General features: G+C 39.9%; 1 protein-coding gene across 11 annotated transcripts in view; it reads left to right on the plus strand.

The window, feature by feature from the left end:
- The window catches only part of MAGI1 (membrane associated guanylate kinase, WW and PDZ domain containing 1), a 452701-nt gene that overhangs the window by 384242 nt on the left and 49474 nt on the right, over positions 1–18985 (plus strand). For all 11 annotated transcript variants that reach the window (XM_069736564.1, XM_069736568.1, XM_069736569.1 and 8 more), the window contains one exon: positions 11350–11381. In XM_069736564.1, the coding sequence (XP_069592665.1) occupies positions 11350–11381 (32 nt within the window). The remainder of the gene's footprint in view (positions 1–11349; positions 11382–18985) is intronic.

Below are 18985 nucleotides of genomic sequence, written 5' to 3' on the forward strand. Positions count from 1 at the left end.
AATAATGCCTCCTTTGTTCCCCTATGCAGTAATAATGCCTCCTTTGTTCTCCTATGCAGTAATAATACCTCCTTTGTTCCCCTACGCAGTAATAATGCCCCCTTTGTCCTCCTATGAAGTAATAATGCCCCCTTTGTCCTGCTACGCAGTAATAATGCCCCCTTTGTTCCGCTATGCAGTAATAATGCCTCCTTTGTTCCCCTATGCAGTAATAATGCCTCCTTTGTTCCCCTATGCAGTAATAATGCCTCCTTTGTTCCCCTACGCAGTAATAATGCCCCCTTTGTCCTGCTATGCAGTAATAATGCCCCCTTTGTTCCCCTATGCAGTAATAATGCCTCCTTTGTTCCCCTATGCAGTAATAATGCCCCCTTTGTCCTGCTATGCAGTAATAATGCCCCCTTTGTTCCCCAATGCAGTAATAGTGCCCCCTTTGTTCCCCTATGCAGTAATATTGCCCCCTTTGTTCCCCTATGCAGTAATATTGCCCCCTTTGTTCCTCTACACAATAATAATGCCCCCTTTGATCTCCTACGCAGTAATAATGCTCCCTTTGTTCCCAGAAACAGTAATATTGTTGTAATAAAACATTATGTATCCCCGCCCCCACACAATGATATTGCACCTCTTTCATGCTCCCAAAAAATACTATTACTTTCTGCATAATGAGTCGGTGACAGCTTGTACTGCCATGAAGATGGTAAAGGCGGAATATTGCATGTGTAATGTTAAAAGGCCTCCTGCGCCAGACCACTGACACCTCAAATTAGGGCTTTGATGTGTCAAGGAGAATAAATGGCATAATTTGGGTCAAGGGAAATACATTTGAAAATGGAGCTTGCCCCAGGCTAATAAGCCGGGGCATGAGTCCCAGATGTTCTGTAGTAGCGCCCCCACATGCTTAGATCTCATATTGGCATACAGATGCAACGCCAAGGTGCGTCTTTCAAAAAGTTCCACTTCTTTAAAGCATAAACAAAATCTAAAACTCATCACTACTGTCATTAAATTAATTAACGAGCAGCACTAGTTCTAGAGACACCGTGAATTAACAATTCATTCCCATGCAAAAGGACGTGTATCAAAGATGGTTCTGAATCATTTTTTGACGTGTTCTGTGATTTGCCTTCCTGAAATTTCTTCACTTGTCTTTTCAAAAGTCTGATTTTTTTTTTCAGTCATCATAAAGACTGTTCTCTAAACAGACCTTGCCCTATTCTCTTTGACAGATAAATGATTTAGATGCAAAGTTATTCACCGAGAAATCATTCACAATAGTATTACAGTGCAGCGTACTGGAAAAATAAAAAGTCAACTGATTTTTCTTTTTCATGGTTTCATTTTTCTTGGTAGGAGATAATTTTTATCAGACGTGAGAACAAAGATGTAGAAATATTTGTCAACAGAGATGGATTTTATGTACTTATTTATCTGTATATATTGCCCTACTTCCTCTACCTATCCCTGGTTACTGTCAGTGCTGCAGCCATATTTCCTCTACCTATCCCTGGTTACTGTCAGTGCTGCAGCCATATTTCCTCCACCTATCCCTGGTTACTGTCAGCGCTGCAGCCATATTTTCTCTACCTATCCCTGGTTACTGTCAGCGCTGCAGCCATATTTCCTCTACCTATCCCTGGTTACTGTCAGCGCTGCAGCCATATTTCCTCTACCTATCCCTGGTTACTGTCAGTGCTGCAGCCATATTTCCTCTACCTATCCCTGGTTACTGTCAGTCCTGTAGCCATATTTCCTCCACCTATCCCTGGTTACTGTCAGCGCTGCAGCCATATTTCCTCTACCTATCCCTGGTTACTGTCAGCGCTGCAGCCATATTTCCTCTACCTATCCCTGGTTACTGTCAGCGCTGCAGCCATATTTCCTCTACCTATCCCTGGTTACTGTCAGCGCTGCAGCCATATTTCCTCTACCTATCCCTGGTTACTGTCAGCGCTGCAGCCATATTTCCTCTACCTATCCCTGGTTACTGTCAGCGCTGCAGCCATATTTCCTCTACCTATCCCTGGTTACTGTCAGCGCTGCAGCCATATTTCCTCCACCTATCCCTGGTTACTGTCAGTCCTGCAGCCATATTTCCTCTACCTATCCCTGGTTACTGTCAGCGCTGCAGCCATATTTCCTCTACCTATCCCTGGTTACTGTCAGTCCTGCAGCCATATTTCCTCCACCTATCCCTGGTTACTGTCAGTCCTGCAGCCATATTTCCTCCACCTATCCCTGGTTACTGTCAGTCCTGCAGCCATATTTCCTCTACCTATCCCTGGTTACTGTCAGCACTGCAGCCATATTTCCTCCACCTATCCCTGGTTACTGTCAGCGCTGCAGCCATATTTCCTCTACCTATCCCTGGTTACTGTCAGCCCTGCAGCCATATTTCCTCTACCTATCCCTGGTTACTGTCAGCCCTGCAGCCATATTTCCTCTACCTATCCCTGGTTACTGTCAGCCCTGCAGCCATATTTCCTCTACCTATCCCTGGTTACTGTCAGTCCTGCAGCCATATTTCCTCCACCTATCCCTGGTTACTGTCAGCGCTGCAGCCATATTTCCTCCACCTATCCCTGGTTACTGTCAGCGCTGCAGCCATATTTCCTCTACCTATCCCTGGTTACTGTCAGCGCTGCAGCCATATTTCCTCTACCTATCCCTGGTTACTGTCAGCGCTGCAGCCATATTTCCTCCACCTATCCCTGGTTACTGTCAGTCCTGCAGCCATATTTCCTCCACCTATCCCTGGTTACTGTCAGCGCTGCAGCCATATTTCCTCTACCTATCCCTGGTTACTGTCAGCGCTGCAGCCATATTTCCTCCACCTATCCCTGGTTACTGTCAGTCCTGCAGCCATATTTCCTCTACCTATCCCTGGTTACTGTCAGCGCTGCAGCCATATTTCCTCCACCTATCCCTGGTTACTGTCAGTCCTGCAGCCATATTTCCTCCACCTATCCCTGGTTACTGTCAGCGCTGCAGCCATATTTCCTCCACCTATCCCTGGTTACTGTCAGTCCTGCAGCCATATTTCCTCCACCTATCCCTGGTTACTGTCAGCGCTGCAGCCATATTTCCTCCCTTCCGGGAGAGTACCAATCATGGCACTGAGATTTTTCTTCCTATAGACCCCCTTTTTTGACCATACCCCAATTCACTTCTTCCCTGCCCCCTAATTTTGCATTCCACAACCTTGGTTATGCCCAACGATGGACCATGCCAGCTGTCATACCCAAGAACCCTTCTTAAAGCAATGCTTGCCAGGATTTTTCTGTACCACCTGGGAGAGTTCCCAACTCATCTAGGAGCCTTGTAGAGTTGGCAAGTCGGCGGTACAAGGCCTTGTAGGCACATGCATAAATACGATGACTTGTAATCGTCCTTACATTATCGGGCCAGTTGGTCTTTGTCTACGCTCCACCACATTCTGCTCATGAGAAGAGCATAAAATTAGGCAACGACCGTCCCAGTTTCGGGCCATCATGTCTCGTCGTATGGATATTATATGAAATATTTATACAGCATTAACTTCTATTACGGTCCCTCCAATCTTCCAGGCATCTGATGCTTTCATTCAGATGATCTTCATCTCTTTCGAGATGTTGCCGTTTAATCAATGCTTTCATAAATTATTGGTGGCATCTCATTGATCTTCATTTGCGTAGATGGCTGCGTATTAACTTGAATAAGCACTTGACCTTTGTTGCCTCCCCGTATAGGGAAGAAATTCCTAATAAGGCAGACGTGGGAGTGGATATGGTGGGCTTGTACTGATTAATATCTCATTTAGATGGTATGGACCAGACGCCGGCTGCGTAATTGATGTAACTAAAGAGAATGCAGCGTGGCCGGCTTTGCATATCATTTTGTATGTAATTAAAACTAAATGATTCATTAAAAAGTCTTAGCATAAAATATTGACCTCACTGCGGCAGGGCACCATAGGAAGTAAAGTTCCTGGCATTTAGGAAACACAATATTTCTTATATTTTTTATAAATAGAGAATAGTCCCCCCCAAAAAGTTTAATTTCACTGAATGTAGTATATAATTTGGCCACTAGGGGCAGTGTTGTCTATGATTTTTCTACAGTATCTATTAGTTGAAATTGTTGAATTTTTTCTCTGTTTAAATAACTAATTTATAATAATTAATAATATAATTATTTATAAATAAATAAAATGAATAGAAATGGAAGAACCCCTGAATCTAAGCTACCAGGTATTATAGGGGGCACTGTAGTCTACCCTAGAAGTAACTTGTGGCCGATCTCTACAACAACAGCAAAAGACAAATATGAGCCCAAATGGACCCTTCACACTTCTACCATGATTAATTTTAGAACATACATAAGTAAGAACCTATTCTAGTTCAGCGTTGGCCTCACACAAGCTGTAAGTCCTGCTTTTTTGGCCGGTACACCACCGCGTACCCATTACATGAAGCCTACATGTCTCCGGTCTGTACAGACACCTTAATTCTAATTTAATCTTATGAAACTTACCTTTTGAACATTTTTCGACGTGCGTTCTTCACTTTTCCCCTCAAGAGCTCTTGACATTTTATACAAGCTCCTACACCCTTGTTTCTTAAATCGATTACCGAAGGTTTCGCAGCAAACATTGGAATGAATGAAATTACATTTTATGATTCATGGTACTTGGTGTGGTGGGGAATAGAAAATAATGATCGTACAGCATGTAATACACATAATGAGAATTACGGTAACACGATTTGGTGGACACTCAGTCAATATTGTTTATTTTTTTATTTGTTTTTCATGTTTTGATAGTTTTGTTAAATGTTTTTATTACATATTTTTTCATACATATATATTTATTTTGTTCATTTGTGTATTTATAGTCTTTATATACTTTTTGCCTTTTTTAATAGATATTTTGATAGTCTTGTTATTTTTATATTTGGTATGTTTTTGTACATTTGTATTTAATACGCTGATGAGCAAAAGGGAAACAATGTTTTGAACTTTTCACTTTCAGACTCCATATCTTACCATTCACTTCAGCTTCGAACATGAGGCTGCCATCATTTTATAGACAATCATCTTGGCTATCTCATACATAAATGTGACTTACAACTATTTAGCATATGGTTAGTTATGCAGATTCTCGTCATGTCACTGCATTGTTACTGTTTTGCTCCTGATGGTGGAAGAATCTTTTCGCTCCTGAATACTACAAGTTACAACCTGTTCTCACCTTCCCTAACAGCTCATTGTGTTATTAGTTTGATTCCCAATAGAAAAGTCATTGGGAATGAAAAATATATCCCAAGAAAAGAGAAACCTCATCATCCAGCTCATCGATAGCGGTCTCTTGGCCATGAAAATTGCCAAACTGCATCATGTAAGAGCCATGACAGCTGGAAGAATACGATGAAGTCCGTCCTTTCGAAAGACAAGAGGTGGACGACCAGGCAAAAAATCGGAGTCAGCAAGTCAACTCATCACAAGTTCTATCAGTTCTAGCGTGACAAACACGGCAGTGGAGGGGGCTCGTATGCTTCATAATAATGAGATCACAGATGTCCATAAAAGCACCGTTCGACGCATGTTACACAAGTCTGGAATGGTGGCTCGAAAATAGTTGAAGAAGCCTCAACCTCAATATCGTCAAAAGAAGCATCAACTCCAGTTTGGAAAAAAGTACGAAAAGTGGACATTAGAAAATTGGAAACGGTGATTTAGAGGGATGAGACGAAAGTCAATAGACTAGACTCTGACGACTGGAAGAAACAAGGGGAAAAGGGGCTAACTGATTGAGAAATTGAAAGAATTGTCAAGTTTGGTGGAGAAAGCCAGATGATATGGGGTTATTTCACAGCCAAAGGTGTTGGATACTTGACCAGGATCGATGGCGGTCTCAGTGCTGAGATATATGTGAGTATCCTACAACATGAGTTACTTTGTACATTCGAGAACTGTGGGTATGACAAGGACAACATAGTGTTCCAGCAGGACAACACCCAAAGCATATGGCGAGATTGACAAAGAAATGATTCAATGACAACCCAATCCAACAGTTGTGGGTAGAGTTGAAGAAAAAGCTGTATACATACCCAAGTGAGTCAACCAGTATGCACCAACTATGGCAGTGTTCCCCAAGTCCGGTCCTCAAGAGCCACCAACAGGTCATGTTTTTAGTATTTCCTTAGTATTGCACAGGTGATAATTGCATCACCTGCACAGGCAATAATTCCATCACCTGTGCAATACTAAGGAAATCCTGAAAACATGACCTGTTGATGGCTCTTGAGGACCGAACTTGGGGAACACTGAACTATGGGAATGTGTAGAAGAGACCTGGGATCAGATTTCGGTCTAGACATAATCGAGAGCAGAAGGATTCAGGCAGCGCTGAAAGCCAACGGTGGATTTACGAAATACTAACAAAACAATAATAATTAAAATTTACATTTTTAGGAGCAAAACAGTAAAATGCAGTGACATAACAATAATCTGTATAATTACTCATATGCTAAATAGCTGCAGGTCAAATTTACATATGAGATAGCCAAGATGATTGTCAATAAAATAATGGTAGACTCAAGTTCGAAGCAGTAGTGGATGGTGAGATATGGAGCCTGAAAGTCAAAAGTTCAAAACATTGTCATCTTTTTGTTCGTCTGTGTAATTTCATATACTTTTTTCTAAATATTTTTAATGTTTTGCTTATATATTTCTCTAACCTTTTGATACAGAATTGCTGTTTGTTATAAAATTTTGTTTCTATTTTTTTTACAGTTTTTATATTTTCATATTGCCTTGGTAAATTAATGTTTTGGATGCTCCGTGACCCATAATTTTTTAATCTTGGTGTATTGCATTGACAAGAGCAATTAGAACTGACGATTTAGTCAATTAAACGCCGCATTCTAATGATGTAGACGGTAAATTCTGGTGTTTATAAACAGAAGTCTTTTATTTTTTTTAGTTGATGAAAGGAAATCTCTCTCAAGGAGTTGCTAATCATTAGCTGAAGATGGATGTTTTGGTTTTTTTTTGTCTTTCCACTTAGTAATTTTGCTGACACTCTTCTGAGACTGGGATTTGGTGAAATGATAAAAGAATTTAAGTAAAAATCTCTATTTAATTTGCAGTGGAGATATGATAAAGATAATGCTGATCTTTGTCTTCCTTCTTTTATGTCCTTTCTTATAAAATGTATTTAGCTGAAACAAAAATGTTATAATGTGTGCCTAATTGGAATGATCTTTATATCCAAATAATTTAAAAATATTTTTTTTTCCCCTTAAAGGGAACCTGTCACCCCGTTTTTTCAGATTGAGATAAAAATACTGTTAAATAGGGCCTGCGCTGTGCGTTACGATAGTGTATGTAGTGTACCCTGATTCCCCACCTATGCTGCGAAATACATTACCAAAGTCACCGTTTTCGCCTGTCAATCAGGCTGGTCAGGTCAGGTGGGCGTGGTGACATCGCTGTTTCTTCCCCAGCTTTCCGTTGGTGGCGAAGTGGTGTGCGCATGTCCAAGTTCCGAATCCACTGCGCGCAGGTGAAGAAAAAGCGCGCGATCTGCGCTATTACCCTTGTCATTGGGGGGGGCGGCCATCTTCCTGAGGCCGCGCGTGCGCAGATGGAGTGCTCTGCTGCACGGGGCTTCAGGAAAATGGCCGCGGGATGCCGCGCGTGCGCAGATGGATATCGCGGCGGCCATTTTCCTGAAGCCGAGATGCAAACTCGGCTTTGGGAAAATGGCCGCCGCGATCTCCATCTGCGCACGCGCGACATCCCGCGGCCATTTTCCTGAAGCCTCGTGCAGCAGAGCACTCCATCTGCGCACGCGCGGCCTCAGGAAGATGGCCGCCCCCCCCAATGACAAGGGTAATAGCGCAGATCGCGCGCTGTTTCTTCACGTGCGCGCAGTGGATTCGTAACTTGGACATGCGCACACCACTATGCCACCAACGGAAAGCTGGGGAAGAAACAGCGATGTCACCACGCCCACCTGACCAGACCAGCCTGATTGACAGGCGAAAACGGTGACTTTGGTAATGTATTTCGCAGCATAGGTGGGGAATCAGGGTACACTACATGCACTATTGTAACGCACAGCGCAGGCCCAATTTAACAGTATTTTTATCTCAATCTGAAAAAACGGAGTGACAGGTTCCCTTTAAATTGGATGAGAGCAAAAAATATGATTAAAAGTTCTTAGTAATTTTTCAATTTAAGCTTGAAAAAATAAAAATGAAAATCATGTACAACTCTAACATACAGGTGTATCTACAATTGAAAGGGAATGTATCATCATTTAGCAAAAAAATAGAAAATCATGCAATTTTCAAACTGGCCACCAGGGCGGTTTAAAGAGGACTTGTCACCAGACAATAGTTGCTAGTTTTTAATCTTTATTTTATTCCCACTGTTCCCCTGAGTATTTCATTTTAATTTATTTTATTTTAAATCTGCCATATGGTTCCCGAGATATGATCTTTGGGGGCGTATGTTACAGGATCCTCTGGGGCGTGACCCTAGGCTACCCTGCATAATTATATTCTAAGCAACGCCCACTTAATAAAGACCGTACTGAATGTCACCTCTAGTAATAGGCCCATATCTTTGGAAACATATGGCAGCTTTAAAAAACAAAAACAAACAAAGACTGGAGTACTCGGGAGCAGCGGGAATAAAACAAGAGAGCCTACTGGCCATTTGTAATCTGATGACCGGTCCTCTGTACAGAAGACTTTTCAGAAATGTCACTATTATCGCAGGCAGGATTACAATGACAGGTAACACCTTTACCCAACTGAGAAGACAGGGTCCCCCAATCACAGTAGATGATGTCCCACTTTTGACCACCCCTTTCTGTTAGAAGGGTTCTCTGATGATAAGCTGATCATTTGTTGACTGAGCTCAACAACAATTGTTCACTTTGTCTGCAGCACCCCCACAGGCGAGATGAGGCATTACACCGCTCATGGTTACATTGATGGGCTGTTCTTCTAAGCTATGGATGCGTTGACCAAAGTTGCCAAAAGATTGTGATTCATTACTTTTGTTCTACTTCTTCGGTATGAATTGGTTTTAGGTTAGCGTTGGATAGAGAAGGCCCCCTGTTACTGGCAATATTTCAACAGCTTGATAAAAATGGTGGCATGCAAATTATGTAAATTTGCTGTAATCTGATCATTCCAGGTGGTGAGAACAACAATGGTCGCATCTGTGTAGTTTCTGCTTCTAGAACAATGGACATCTACTCCATGTTTTTCTTTAAAAAGACAGTAATATGGAAGCTATACAACCCCATGCGGAATCAGCCTGGTCACCTTGGCAGGATGCTGGGCAGCTGCCCAATCTAATAATGGCACTACCCAGCAAACCGTAAACTAGCAGAGTGTTATTTGCCTATGGCCACCATGAGATGAGAGGAGTGATCGCTATTGTTTATGGGATTCAAATGGTTTTCATAGGGGAATGTGCAGCTCCTCCTAATGGTGTGGGAATGTCCGCTTCACTTTATTCTGCTGATGTTTATTATCTGCACGTCAGCTCGTTATCTTATCATGTTGTCTTGTATCAGATATAAAAATAACTCCCTGTACCATACACAGGATGATATCTATTTATCTATTTATTGTCTATCTATCATCTATCTATCTATTATCTATCTATCTATCTATTTATTATCTATCTATTATCTATCTATCTATTTATTATCTATCTATTATGTATCATCTATCTATTATCTATCTATTATCATCTATTATCTATTATTTATCTATATATCTATCATCTATATTATCTATCATCTATTATCTATCTATCTATCATCTATCTATCTATTATCTATCTATTATCCATTATCTATTATCCATTATCTATCTATCTATCTATCATCTATTATCTATCATCTATCTATCTATCTATCTATTATCCATTATCTATCTATCTATCTATCTATCATCTATTATCTATCTATCTGTTATCTATTATCTATCTATCTATCTATCTATCTATCTATCTATCTATCATCTATTATCTATCTATCTGTTATCTATCTATTATCTATCTATATCTATCTATCTATTATCTATCTATTATCTATCTATCTATTATCTATATCTATCTATCTATTATCTATCTATCTATTATCTATCTATTATCTATATCTATCTATCTCTATTATCTATCTATCTATTATCCATTATCTATCTATCATCTATTATCTATCTAGCATCTATCTATCTATTATCTATCTATCTATTATCTATTATCTATCTATCTATTATCTATCTATTATCTATCTATCATCTATTATCTATCATCTATCTATCCATTATCTATCTATCTATCTATCATCTATCTATTATCTATCTATATCTATCTATTATCTATATCTATCTATCTCTCTATTATCTATCTATTATCCATTATCTATCTATCATCTATCTATCTATTATCTATCTATCTATCTATATCTATCTATCTATCTATCTATCTCTCTATTATCTATCTATCATCTATCTATCTATTATCTATCTATCTATTATCTATCTATCTATCTATCTATCTATCTATCTATCTATCTATCTATCTATCTATCTATCTGTTATCCATCCATCCATCTATGACAAATAATCCTGATACACCCCCCCGTGATGTGTTGTGCGGTTATGTAGTCGGTCTCCGCTTTGCTCGCTATCCATCTGCACCGGTGAGCCCCGGAGGTTCACCATCCTTGCTCTAATGGAGCTGCCTGCCACATGTTTATTAACCTTGATGGAATAACACCCCCCCCCACCCTCCGAACACAAATCCTCGTCTTCTCACTTGCTGTACAGAAACCCTTTTAACGGGAGCTTGTATCTGTTGTTCAGTTTCCATTGGTCCGATACAATTGACAAGCAGCTCGCGTCAAAAATGGAAATATCTGGGTTTAATTGTTCGCCAAGTCCCTCTTAATCCAGAGGAAGCATTTGAGATTCTGTCCGAGTGCTTAGTTTTCCCAGGCCGCCGAGGTCTGTTCTCCCCAGCCTCCAGGCTGCTGCAGCATCGCTAATGCAGATACATTTCTGTCCCTCTCTTTCTCATTCCCCCCTTTTTTTTTCTCGCTCTCTTTCTCCTCCTCTCCTTCTCTTGTGTGTTTTTTTTTTTTTTTTTTTTCGCTTTCTCTCGCACTCCGCTTTGATTCGTTATAAACAGACTGATAACTCCGATGCTGGAGAGAATCCTGGGGTTTTTTTTTTTTTTTACCGTGCAGATGGCTACATTAGAATGATATACCTTGGGATTTATCTTAGATGAACGTGACATTCGTATTCTAATGTTGATCTCTCCCTTGTTGCCGTTTTGCAGGACTGCCAGTCCCAAAGAAGAGCCCAAAGTCGGTGAGTCTTTATTTCATTTTTTACCTATTTTTTTATTTTATTTTATACATACATATTTTTATCTATTTTATGTTGTTTTTTTTTGGGGGGGGTTATGTTGTTTTTATTGTCTGTTGGATATGCTATCGGAGAGGTGGTTAGCGCTCTTTTATGCATCGTGATTGTGTACTGTATATTGATACCGCGCTCGTTCTAGCACTGCATGATTAAAGAGCCGTATGCAGACAACCTTGCAGCCCCCGCGTTCATCCCAATGACCAGGCTGCTCCTTATCGCACCCATTAATCTTGGTAGGTGACTTCTCTTTTTATTTTTTTGTGGCACTTAAATTCGAGAGGAGGTAGAAGACGGGGGCTGAGGTGGGGGCACTATCCATTTGATTAAAAAAAATGAGACTCCACCTTCTTTTCTCTATTACAGTCCTTAAGGACCATCTTTACTTTATAGCACAGTTTGGGGGACCCCCTTTTTTATATTCAATTTATTCAGTGGGCAGATGGTATTTTTTTTTTTTTTTTTATAATTATTATTATTATTTTATTATTATTTTTTATTTCTTTTTTTCTCGATCCGTCACACAAATCATAGACCTGCAGGTTTTGGACCCCCTGTCCACCCACCCTCCCCCTCCCCCATACACACATCATTATTATGATTTTTTTTTTCCCCTTCCAGATGCAGCACTAGTCAGTGTCTTTCTTCAAGAGCCCACAAAGTGGTTTCTGTAAAAATAGCTTGCACATTATTTCAGAGGACGTAATAAATAATTCACTAGCTGGAGCTAATTGATGGTCTGGATCCTCTGATTTTTTTTTTTTTTCCAGCCCGTTCCCTTCTGTTTCTGGGCATGATTTTTATTTTATTTTTTAGTGTTTTTTTTATATGTGGCTTGTTTATGTGATTTTTTTTTTTTTTTTTTTTTGCACCAATATAAAAAAAAACCCATAAATTTATGAATGCGGCTACATATGAAGGCATTAGAGAAAAATTGTTCGTGATTTCAAGATTAACTTTTCATTATCGTAAATTATTGCGCAAGTGATAAATATTCCTTTTTTGGATTAAAATGAGATTGCAGGAACCCCCGGACATATCCCTGCTGAAATAACACTATCTCTCTAGGAGGAGAAAGGAACAAGGAACGTGAATTTAGTGTAATCACTAAAATAAATGATATGATTCTGATGGCTGGAGGCATTTCTGGGTAGTCACGTGACCTTAGGCCCGAACCATTGTCAGTTTATATTAATGCAAAGAGAGAGAGGCTTCGTTTGTGCTCACAGCCCAATCACAAAAATGTCAAAGTATATGCTTCTAGTTCTGCACCATCGTCAGAAATAATTTAGCCCCCGGTGACAAGAGTCGCTTTTGAAATAACTGTAACCTTGGTCCCTTGTAGTTTTAATCACATTTTTGGTGTCAGGTTTTTTGTTGTTTTTTTTTTTTTTTGTTGTTTTTGTTTTTTTCTGCAACCGTTTTTGTTTTTTTAAATTTCAAATGTTTTCCATTTGAAATTTAACCTTTTTTTTTAAATTGTTTTGATTTTTTAAGTTTAACCGTTTTATTTGGTCAATTTTAAATTACGGTATTTTTATTTGAAATTTCACCTTTTTTTATTGTTTCGATTTGAAGTTTAACTTTTTTTTTTTTTTGGTTAATTTGAAATTATTTTTATTTGAAATTTCACTTTTTTTTATCGTCTCGATTTGACGTTTAACCGTTCGTTTTGTTAATTTTAAACTATTTTCATTTGAAAATTAAACCTTTTTATTGTTTCGATTTGAAATGTCACCGTTTTTTTAACGGTTGTTAATGTTAAATGATTTCGATTTTAAATTTCAGCTTTTATTGTTTCGATTTGAAGTTTAACCTTTTTTTTAGTTAATTTTAAACTATTTTTGTTTGAAATTTAACCTTCTTTTATTGTTTCGATTTGAAATTTAAGTTTTGTTGTTTTTTTTTTTTTTCATTTTAAATTATTTCGATTTGAAATTTTAACTATTTTCCTTTTAACTTATTTTTTTTAATATTATTTGCACATCTGTCATTTGAATGAATGAATAAATAGATAAATACCGGACTTTTAATTTGTGATTTTCAAGGCAAGATAAATCCTTTGGTCTTATGGTTAAGCTCCTTTACAAGAACTGTTCTTGGGTGCTTAATGCCATGTGTAATTAATGATTTTTAGGCCGGAGTTATAAACCCCCCCCCCCATCTCCGACTGACAAGTAGTTGTTGAATTACCAGGAGATAAAGAATTTTTCTCAATAAAAAAAGGATTTTTTTTAAATAATATCTACAAATTTCAAATCAACAAGATCATACAATATAATGTCAGAAAATTTATAGTTTTTTTTTTTTTTTTTAAATTGGGCAAATTAATAAGTCAAAAAGAGATATCATCCAAAATGTGTTTTTTTTTTAAAGCGGTAGTCCAATTTTTTTGATAATTCTCTCATTTGTTCCAATTTTTATATAGTTTTTTTTATAAGCAAGAATATGTTACCCACCAAATACAGCATCCTCTGTGGCACTCACAGCTGTATGCAATTGAGTTGGACTGTGTAGTATCGATACACACGAAATCTGCCTTTAGGTTTTTTTTCTCCCCTCCTTTCCCTCATTTTATTATACGTTTATTTAAAGCCCCTTTTTTTTTAGTAGTCAATGATTTATAGGCAACCTGTCATATTGTACCTTCAGTCTGATATGTGGACATCATGTTATGGAGAAATCCCCAGTGTTTATTTACATATGAGTCCAGGGGGCGGTCCTACTCTGTGATTGACAGCCTTCCCTGTATGACTGGGCCTGCAGAGAGATATCTGTTAATCACTGAATAGGACCGCCCACTGGACTGATATTTTATCCATTGAAATTCTTGGTGTTTGTATGCAGATGACTCAAGTGGGCGGTCCTATTGTGAGTGATAGCCTTCCCTGTATGACTGGGCCTGCAGAGACAACTGTCATTCCCTGAGTAGCACCACCCACTGGACTGATGTACATATAGACACCAGGGATTTCATTGGATAAAATATCAGTCCGGTGGGCGGTGCTACTAGTGACAGCTATCACTGCTTACGCAGTCATACAGGGAAGACTGTCAATCACTAGTTGGACTGTGAACTGGACTCATATTGTATCCATTAAAATTTCCAGTGTTTGTATGCATACCAATCCAGTGAGAGGTCCTACTCAGTCTTCCCTGTATGACGGTGCCAGTGAGATAGCTGGCAATTACTGAGTAGGACCGCCCACTTGACTGATACTTTATCCATTGGAATCCCTGGTGTCTGGACATATATCAGTCCACTGGGCGGTCCTACTCAGTGATTGACAGTCTTCACTGTATGACTGGGCCTGCAGAGATAGCGGTCAACCACCGATTCTGACCGCCCTCTGGATTCATATGCATACAGACATCAGGGATTTCAATGGGTGAATTATAAGTCCTACTAGTGAGTGATGACTATCTCTGCAGGCCCCGTCATACAGGCAAGACTGTCCATCACTAAGTAGGACCGCCCACTGGACTCAAACATCAGGGATTTCAATGAATAAAAGGGAATCTATATGAATACTTTTCCTCCAGAAATGTAAATCAACCTGATCAACTCCTGCTGTATAACATTCTGCCTGCAGATCAGATATCATTTCCAAAATGACAGGTATCTTTTTAAAGCCCAGTAAAGCAAAAAAAAAAACAACGAAGTTTTGAAAAATAAAATAAACAATGAAAAAATGTGAAATCAAATTATAGACTACCAAGTATCTTAACTCGTGATTTTTTTCTTTATAGACAGCCCCAATAAGTTTCTTATTTTTTTTGTAAAAGGGTAGCAGTGCCTATGGATGTTCCCTGCCTGTTTGACCTACACATTTATTGTTTATTTGTGAGTTCTGTTCTTCTTTATTACCTTTGCAAGTTGTCTATAGGTAAAGAGATCAATAAAAGAGGGAGCTGAGAACTGTCATTGTGCAGACTCTGAATGGCTGTGCTCTCTCATCCCCTCCTACATACCGTTCTCTCATTGAAACTTTACTGACTGCAGAGAAATAACAAAATCTGTTCAGTGTCAGCAGCTTAATGGTGACACCTACAGGATACTATACAAATCCAAGGGTCGACCGTATTGTTATAATTTACCATCATTGCATCATTATTGTATATGAAATATTCTTGTTTTTATTCAACTCATCAGGCATTAATGAAGTATTAGTTTAGTATTATTTCTTTGCACAATTTCTTTATTATTTTTTTAAGTTATCTCAGAATTATTCTTGTAATATTATTATTGATCTAAATGTCAGAATCTTATTTATAAATTAATATTTAAAGGGAGCCTGTCATAAGCATTTTATGCCACAATCTAATGGCATGTTTATAAGGGTGCCGATTAAATCCTTACCTCTCTTGTAGACCTCTGTTTTATTGTTTTAGAGAAATCAAATTTTTTAAATTGTATACTAAAGAGTTGCAAGTGCAGTGGGCGAGCGCTGCACTCATAGCTCTCCTGTCCCTCTCCCTATTCCCCGCCCACTGCCTGCCCCCTGTCTCTGACTGACAGGTCACTCATGGTTCATTGACCTGTCAGTCATAGACACCGGAGGCAGGAAGTGGGCGGGGAAAAGGCAGAGAAGCAGGAGAGCTGTAAGTGCAGCGCTCGCCCACTGCACTTGCAGCTTATTAGTATACAGTGTCAACAATGGATTCCTACAGTTGAATTTCTACAAGGAAGGTAAAGATTTAATCCGCATTACAGCACCTTTACATACATAACATTAGTTGTGAGTATAAAATCCCGATGGCAGGTTCTCTTGAAAGATAACCTGTTATGTTGAAAATAGTTTCTAATCTGCAGACAGGATGTTATAGAGCAGATGGAACTGATCAGATTGATTTATGGTTTTTCTGGCAAAAGATTAAAACGTACATTTTATAAACTGAAATCTCTAGGGTTTGTACTTGTATGAGTCCAGTGGGCGGTCCTACTTAGTGATTGGCAGTTTTCCCTGTATCAATCACAGAGTAAGACTGCCTTTTGGACTCATATACATAAAAACACAAGGTATTTTGATGAATAAAATACAAATTATCGTAAATCATTTCCAACAAACCCATTGTCTCATTCTGGTCAGCTTCTCCTTTATACTGCGCTGTCGACAGATTGGACTGCATATGCAATGTGACATGTTCCCTTTAATACTAATATTCATGTGGCTTTGTTCACATCTCCATTTTAAGGAAATTGTCTGGGACTTTAGCACTGATGGCCTACCTTTAGGATGTTATTAGTGATGAGCGAGTATACTCGTTGGTCGGGTTTTCCAGAGCACGCTCAGGTGGTCTCAGAGTATTTATGACTGCTCGGAGATTTAGTTTTCCTTGCCGCAGCTGGATGATTTGCGGCTACTAGACAGCTTGATTACATGTGGGGATTCCCTAGCAACCAGGCAACCCCCACATGTACTCAGGCTGGCTAGCAGCCATAAATCATCCAGCTGTGGCAAGGAAAAGTAAATCTCCAAGCAGTCATAAATACTCGGAGACCACCCGAGCAACGAGTATACTCGCTCATCACTAGATGTTATCAATGTCTGATAGCGGTGCGTCACCCAGCACCGCCACCGATCAGTTGTTCCCCGTGTTGGTTGTGCCCAGAAATGCTCAGTTTTGGAGTGGAGCTGCACAGCACAGATCCATCAATGGAACAGTGGCCCAAGCCGTGTACTGCATATCCACCCACAATTGATTTGAATAGTTTGGAGGTGCAGTACCCAGCTGCAGCCACTGTTCTGTCAATGGAGCTGTGCAGCTCCGCAACTAAGCAGTTCTGGCCACCGCTGACATCGGGAACAGTTGATGGGCGGAGGTTCTGGGTCTCGCAGCCCCCCAATCAGACATTGATGACCTATTCTAAAGATAGGCCATCTATGTTAAAGTCCCAGACAACCCCTTTAACTTCTATTAATAGCGCAAGGCACAAAGTTTTGATTGATCTGGTCTGGGACAAAAGAGGCAACCAGTTGACCCAACTGAGTTAAAATGTCTCTAGATGTCCATCAATTTCCATCTAAAATCAAAATTTTAGTCCACAGAGTCAATCAGTCAGAGCTATGTTACCGTATATACTCAAGTATAAGCAGACCCGAGTATAAGCCGACCCCCCTAATTTTGCAACAAAAAACTGGGAAAACTTAATGACTCGAGTATAAGCCTAGGGTGGAAAATGCAGCAGCTACCGGTAAATGTCAAATATAAAAATAGATACCAATAAAAGTAAAATTAATTGAGACATCAGTAGGTTAAGTGTTTTTGAATATCCATATTGAATCAGGAGCCCCATATAATGCTCCATACTGTTCATTATGGCCCCATAAGATGCTCCATAGAAAATAGGCCCCATATAATGCTCCATACAGTTCATTATGGCCCCATAAGATGCTCCATATACAAATATGCCCCATATAATGCTCCATGCATTTCTTTATGGCCCCATAAGATGCCCCATATAATGCTCCATTCAGTTCTTTATGGCCCCATAGATGACCCATATAATGCTCCATGCAGTTCTTTATGGCCCCATAAATGCCCCATATAATGCTCCATGCAGTTCTTTATGGCCCCGTAGATGCTCCATATAATGCTCCATGCAGTTCTTTATGGCCCCATAAATGCCCCATATAATGCTCCATGCAGTTATTTATGGCCCCATAGATGCTCCATATAATGCTCCATGCAGTTCTTTGTGGCCCCATGTAATGTTCCATATAATGCTCCATGCAGTTCATTATGGCCCCATATAATGCTCCATACAGTTATGTCCCCATAGATGCTCCATATAATGCTCCATGCAGTTCTTTTTGGCCCCATAGATGCCCCATATAATGCTCCATGCAGTTATGGCCCCATAGATGCCCCATATAATGCTCCATGCAGTTATAGCCCCATAGATGCTCCATATAATTCTCCATGCAGTTCATTATGGCCCCATAGATGCTCCATATAATGCTCCATGCAGTTATGTCCCCATAGATGCTCCATATAATGCTCCATGCAGTTATGGCCCCATAGATGCCCCATATAATGCTCCATGCATTTATGGCCCCATAGATGCCCCATATAATGCTCCATGCAGTTATGGCCCCATAGATGCCCCATATAATGCTCCATGCAGTTCTTTATGGTCCCATAGACGCTCCATATAGCATTGTGCCACATGTAATGCTGCTACTGAACTAAAAAAAATGACATACTCACCTCTCGTCGCTGCTCCTCAGCGTCCCGTCTCTCCACATTGACTGTTCAGGCAGAGGGCGGAGTGCACACTAATACGTCATCGCGCCCTCTGACCTGAACAGTCAGTGCAGAGGACGTGGAAGACGAGGTGGCGGTGGAATGCGGAAAGGTGAAGATGACATACTCACCTGCTCCCAGCGCTCCTGACGCAGTCCCTGCATGTCCCACAGTCTCCGGGCGCGGCAGCTTCTTCCTGTAGTGAGCGGTCACGTGGCACCGCTCATTACAGTAATGAATATGCGGCTCCACCCCTATGGGAGTGGAGTCCATATTCATAACTTTAATGAGCGGTACCAGTG

The sequence above is a fragment of the Ranitomeya imitator genome, chromosome 8 (genome assembly GCF_032444005.1).
Source record: "Ranitomeya imitator isolate aRanImi1 chromosome 8, aRanImi1.pri, whole genome shotgun sequence".
Taxonomy (NCBI): Eukaryota; Metazoa; Chordata; class Amphibia; order Anura; family Dendrobatidae; genus Ranitomeya; species Ranitomeya imitator.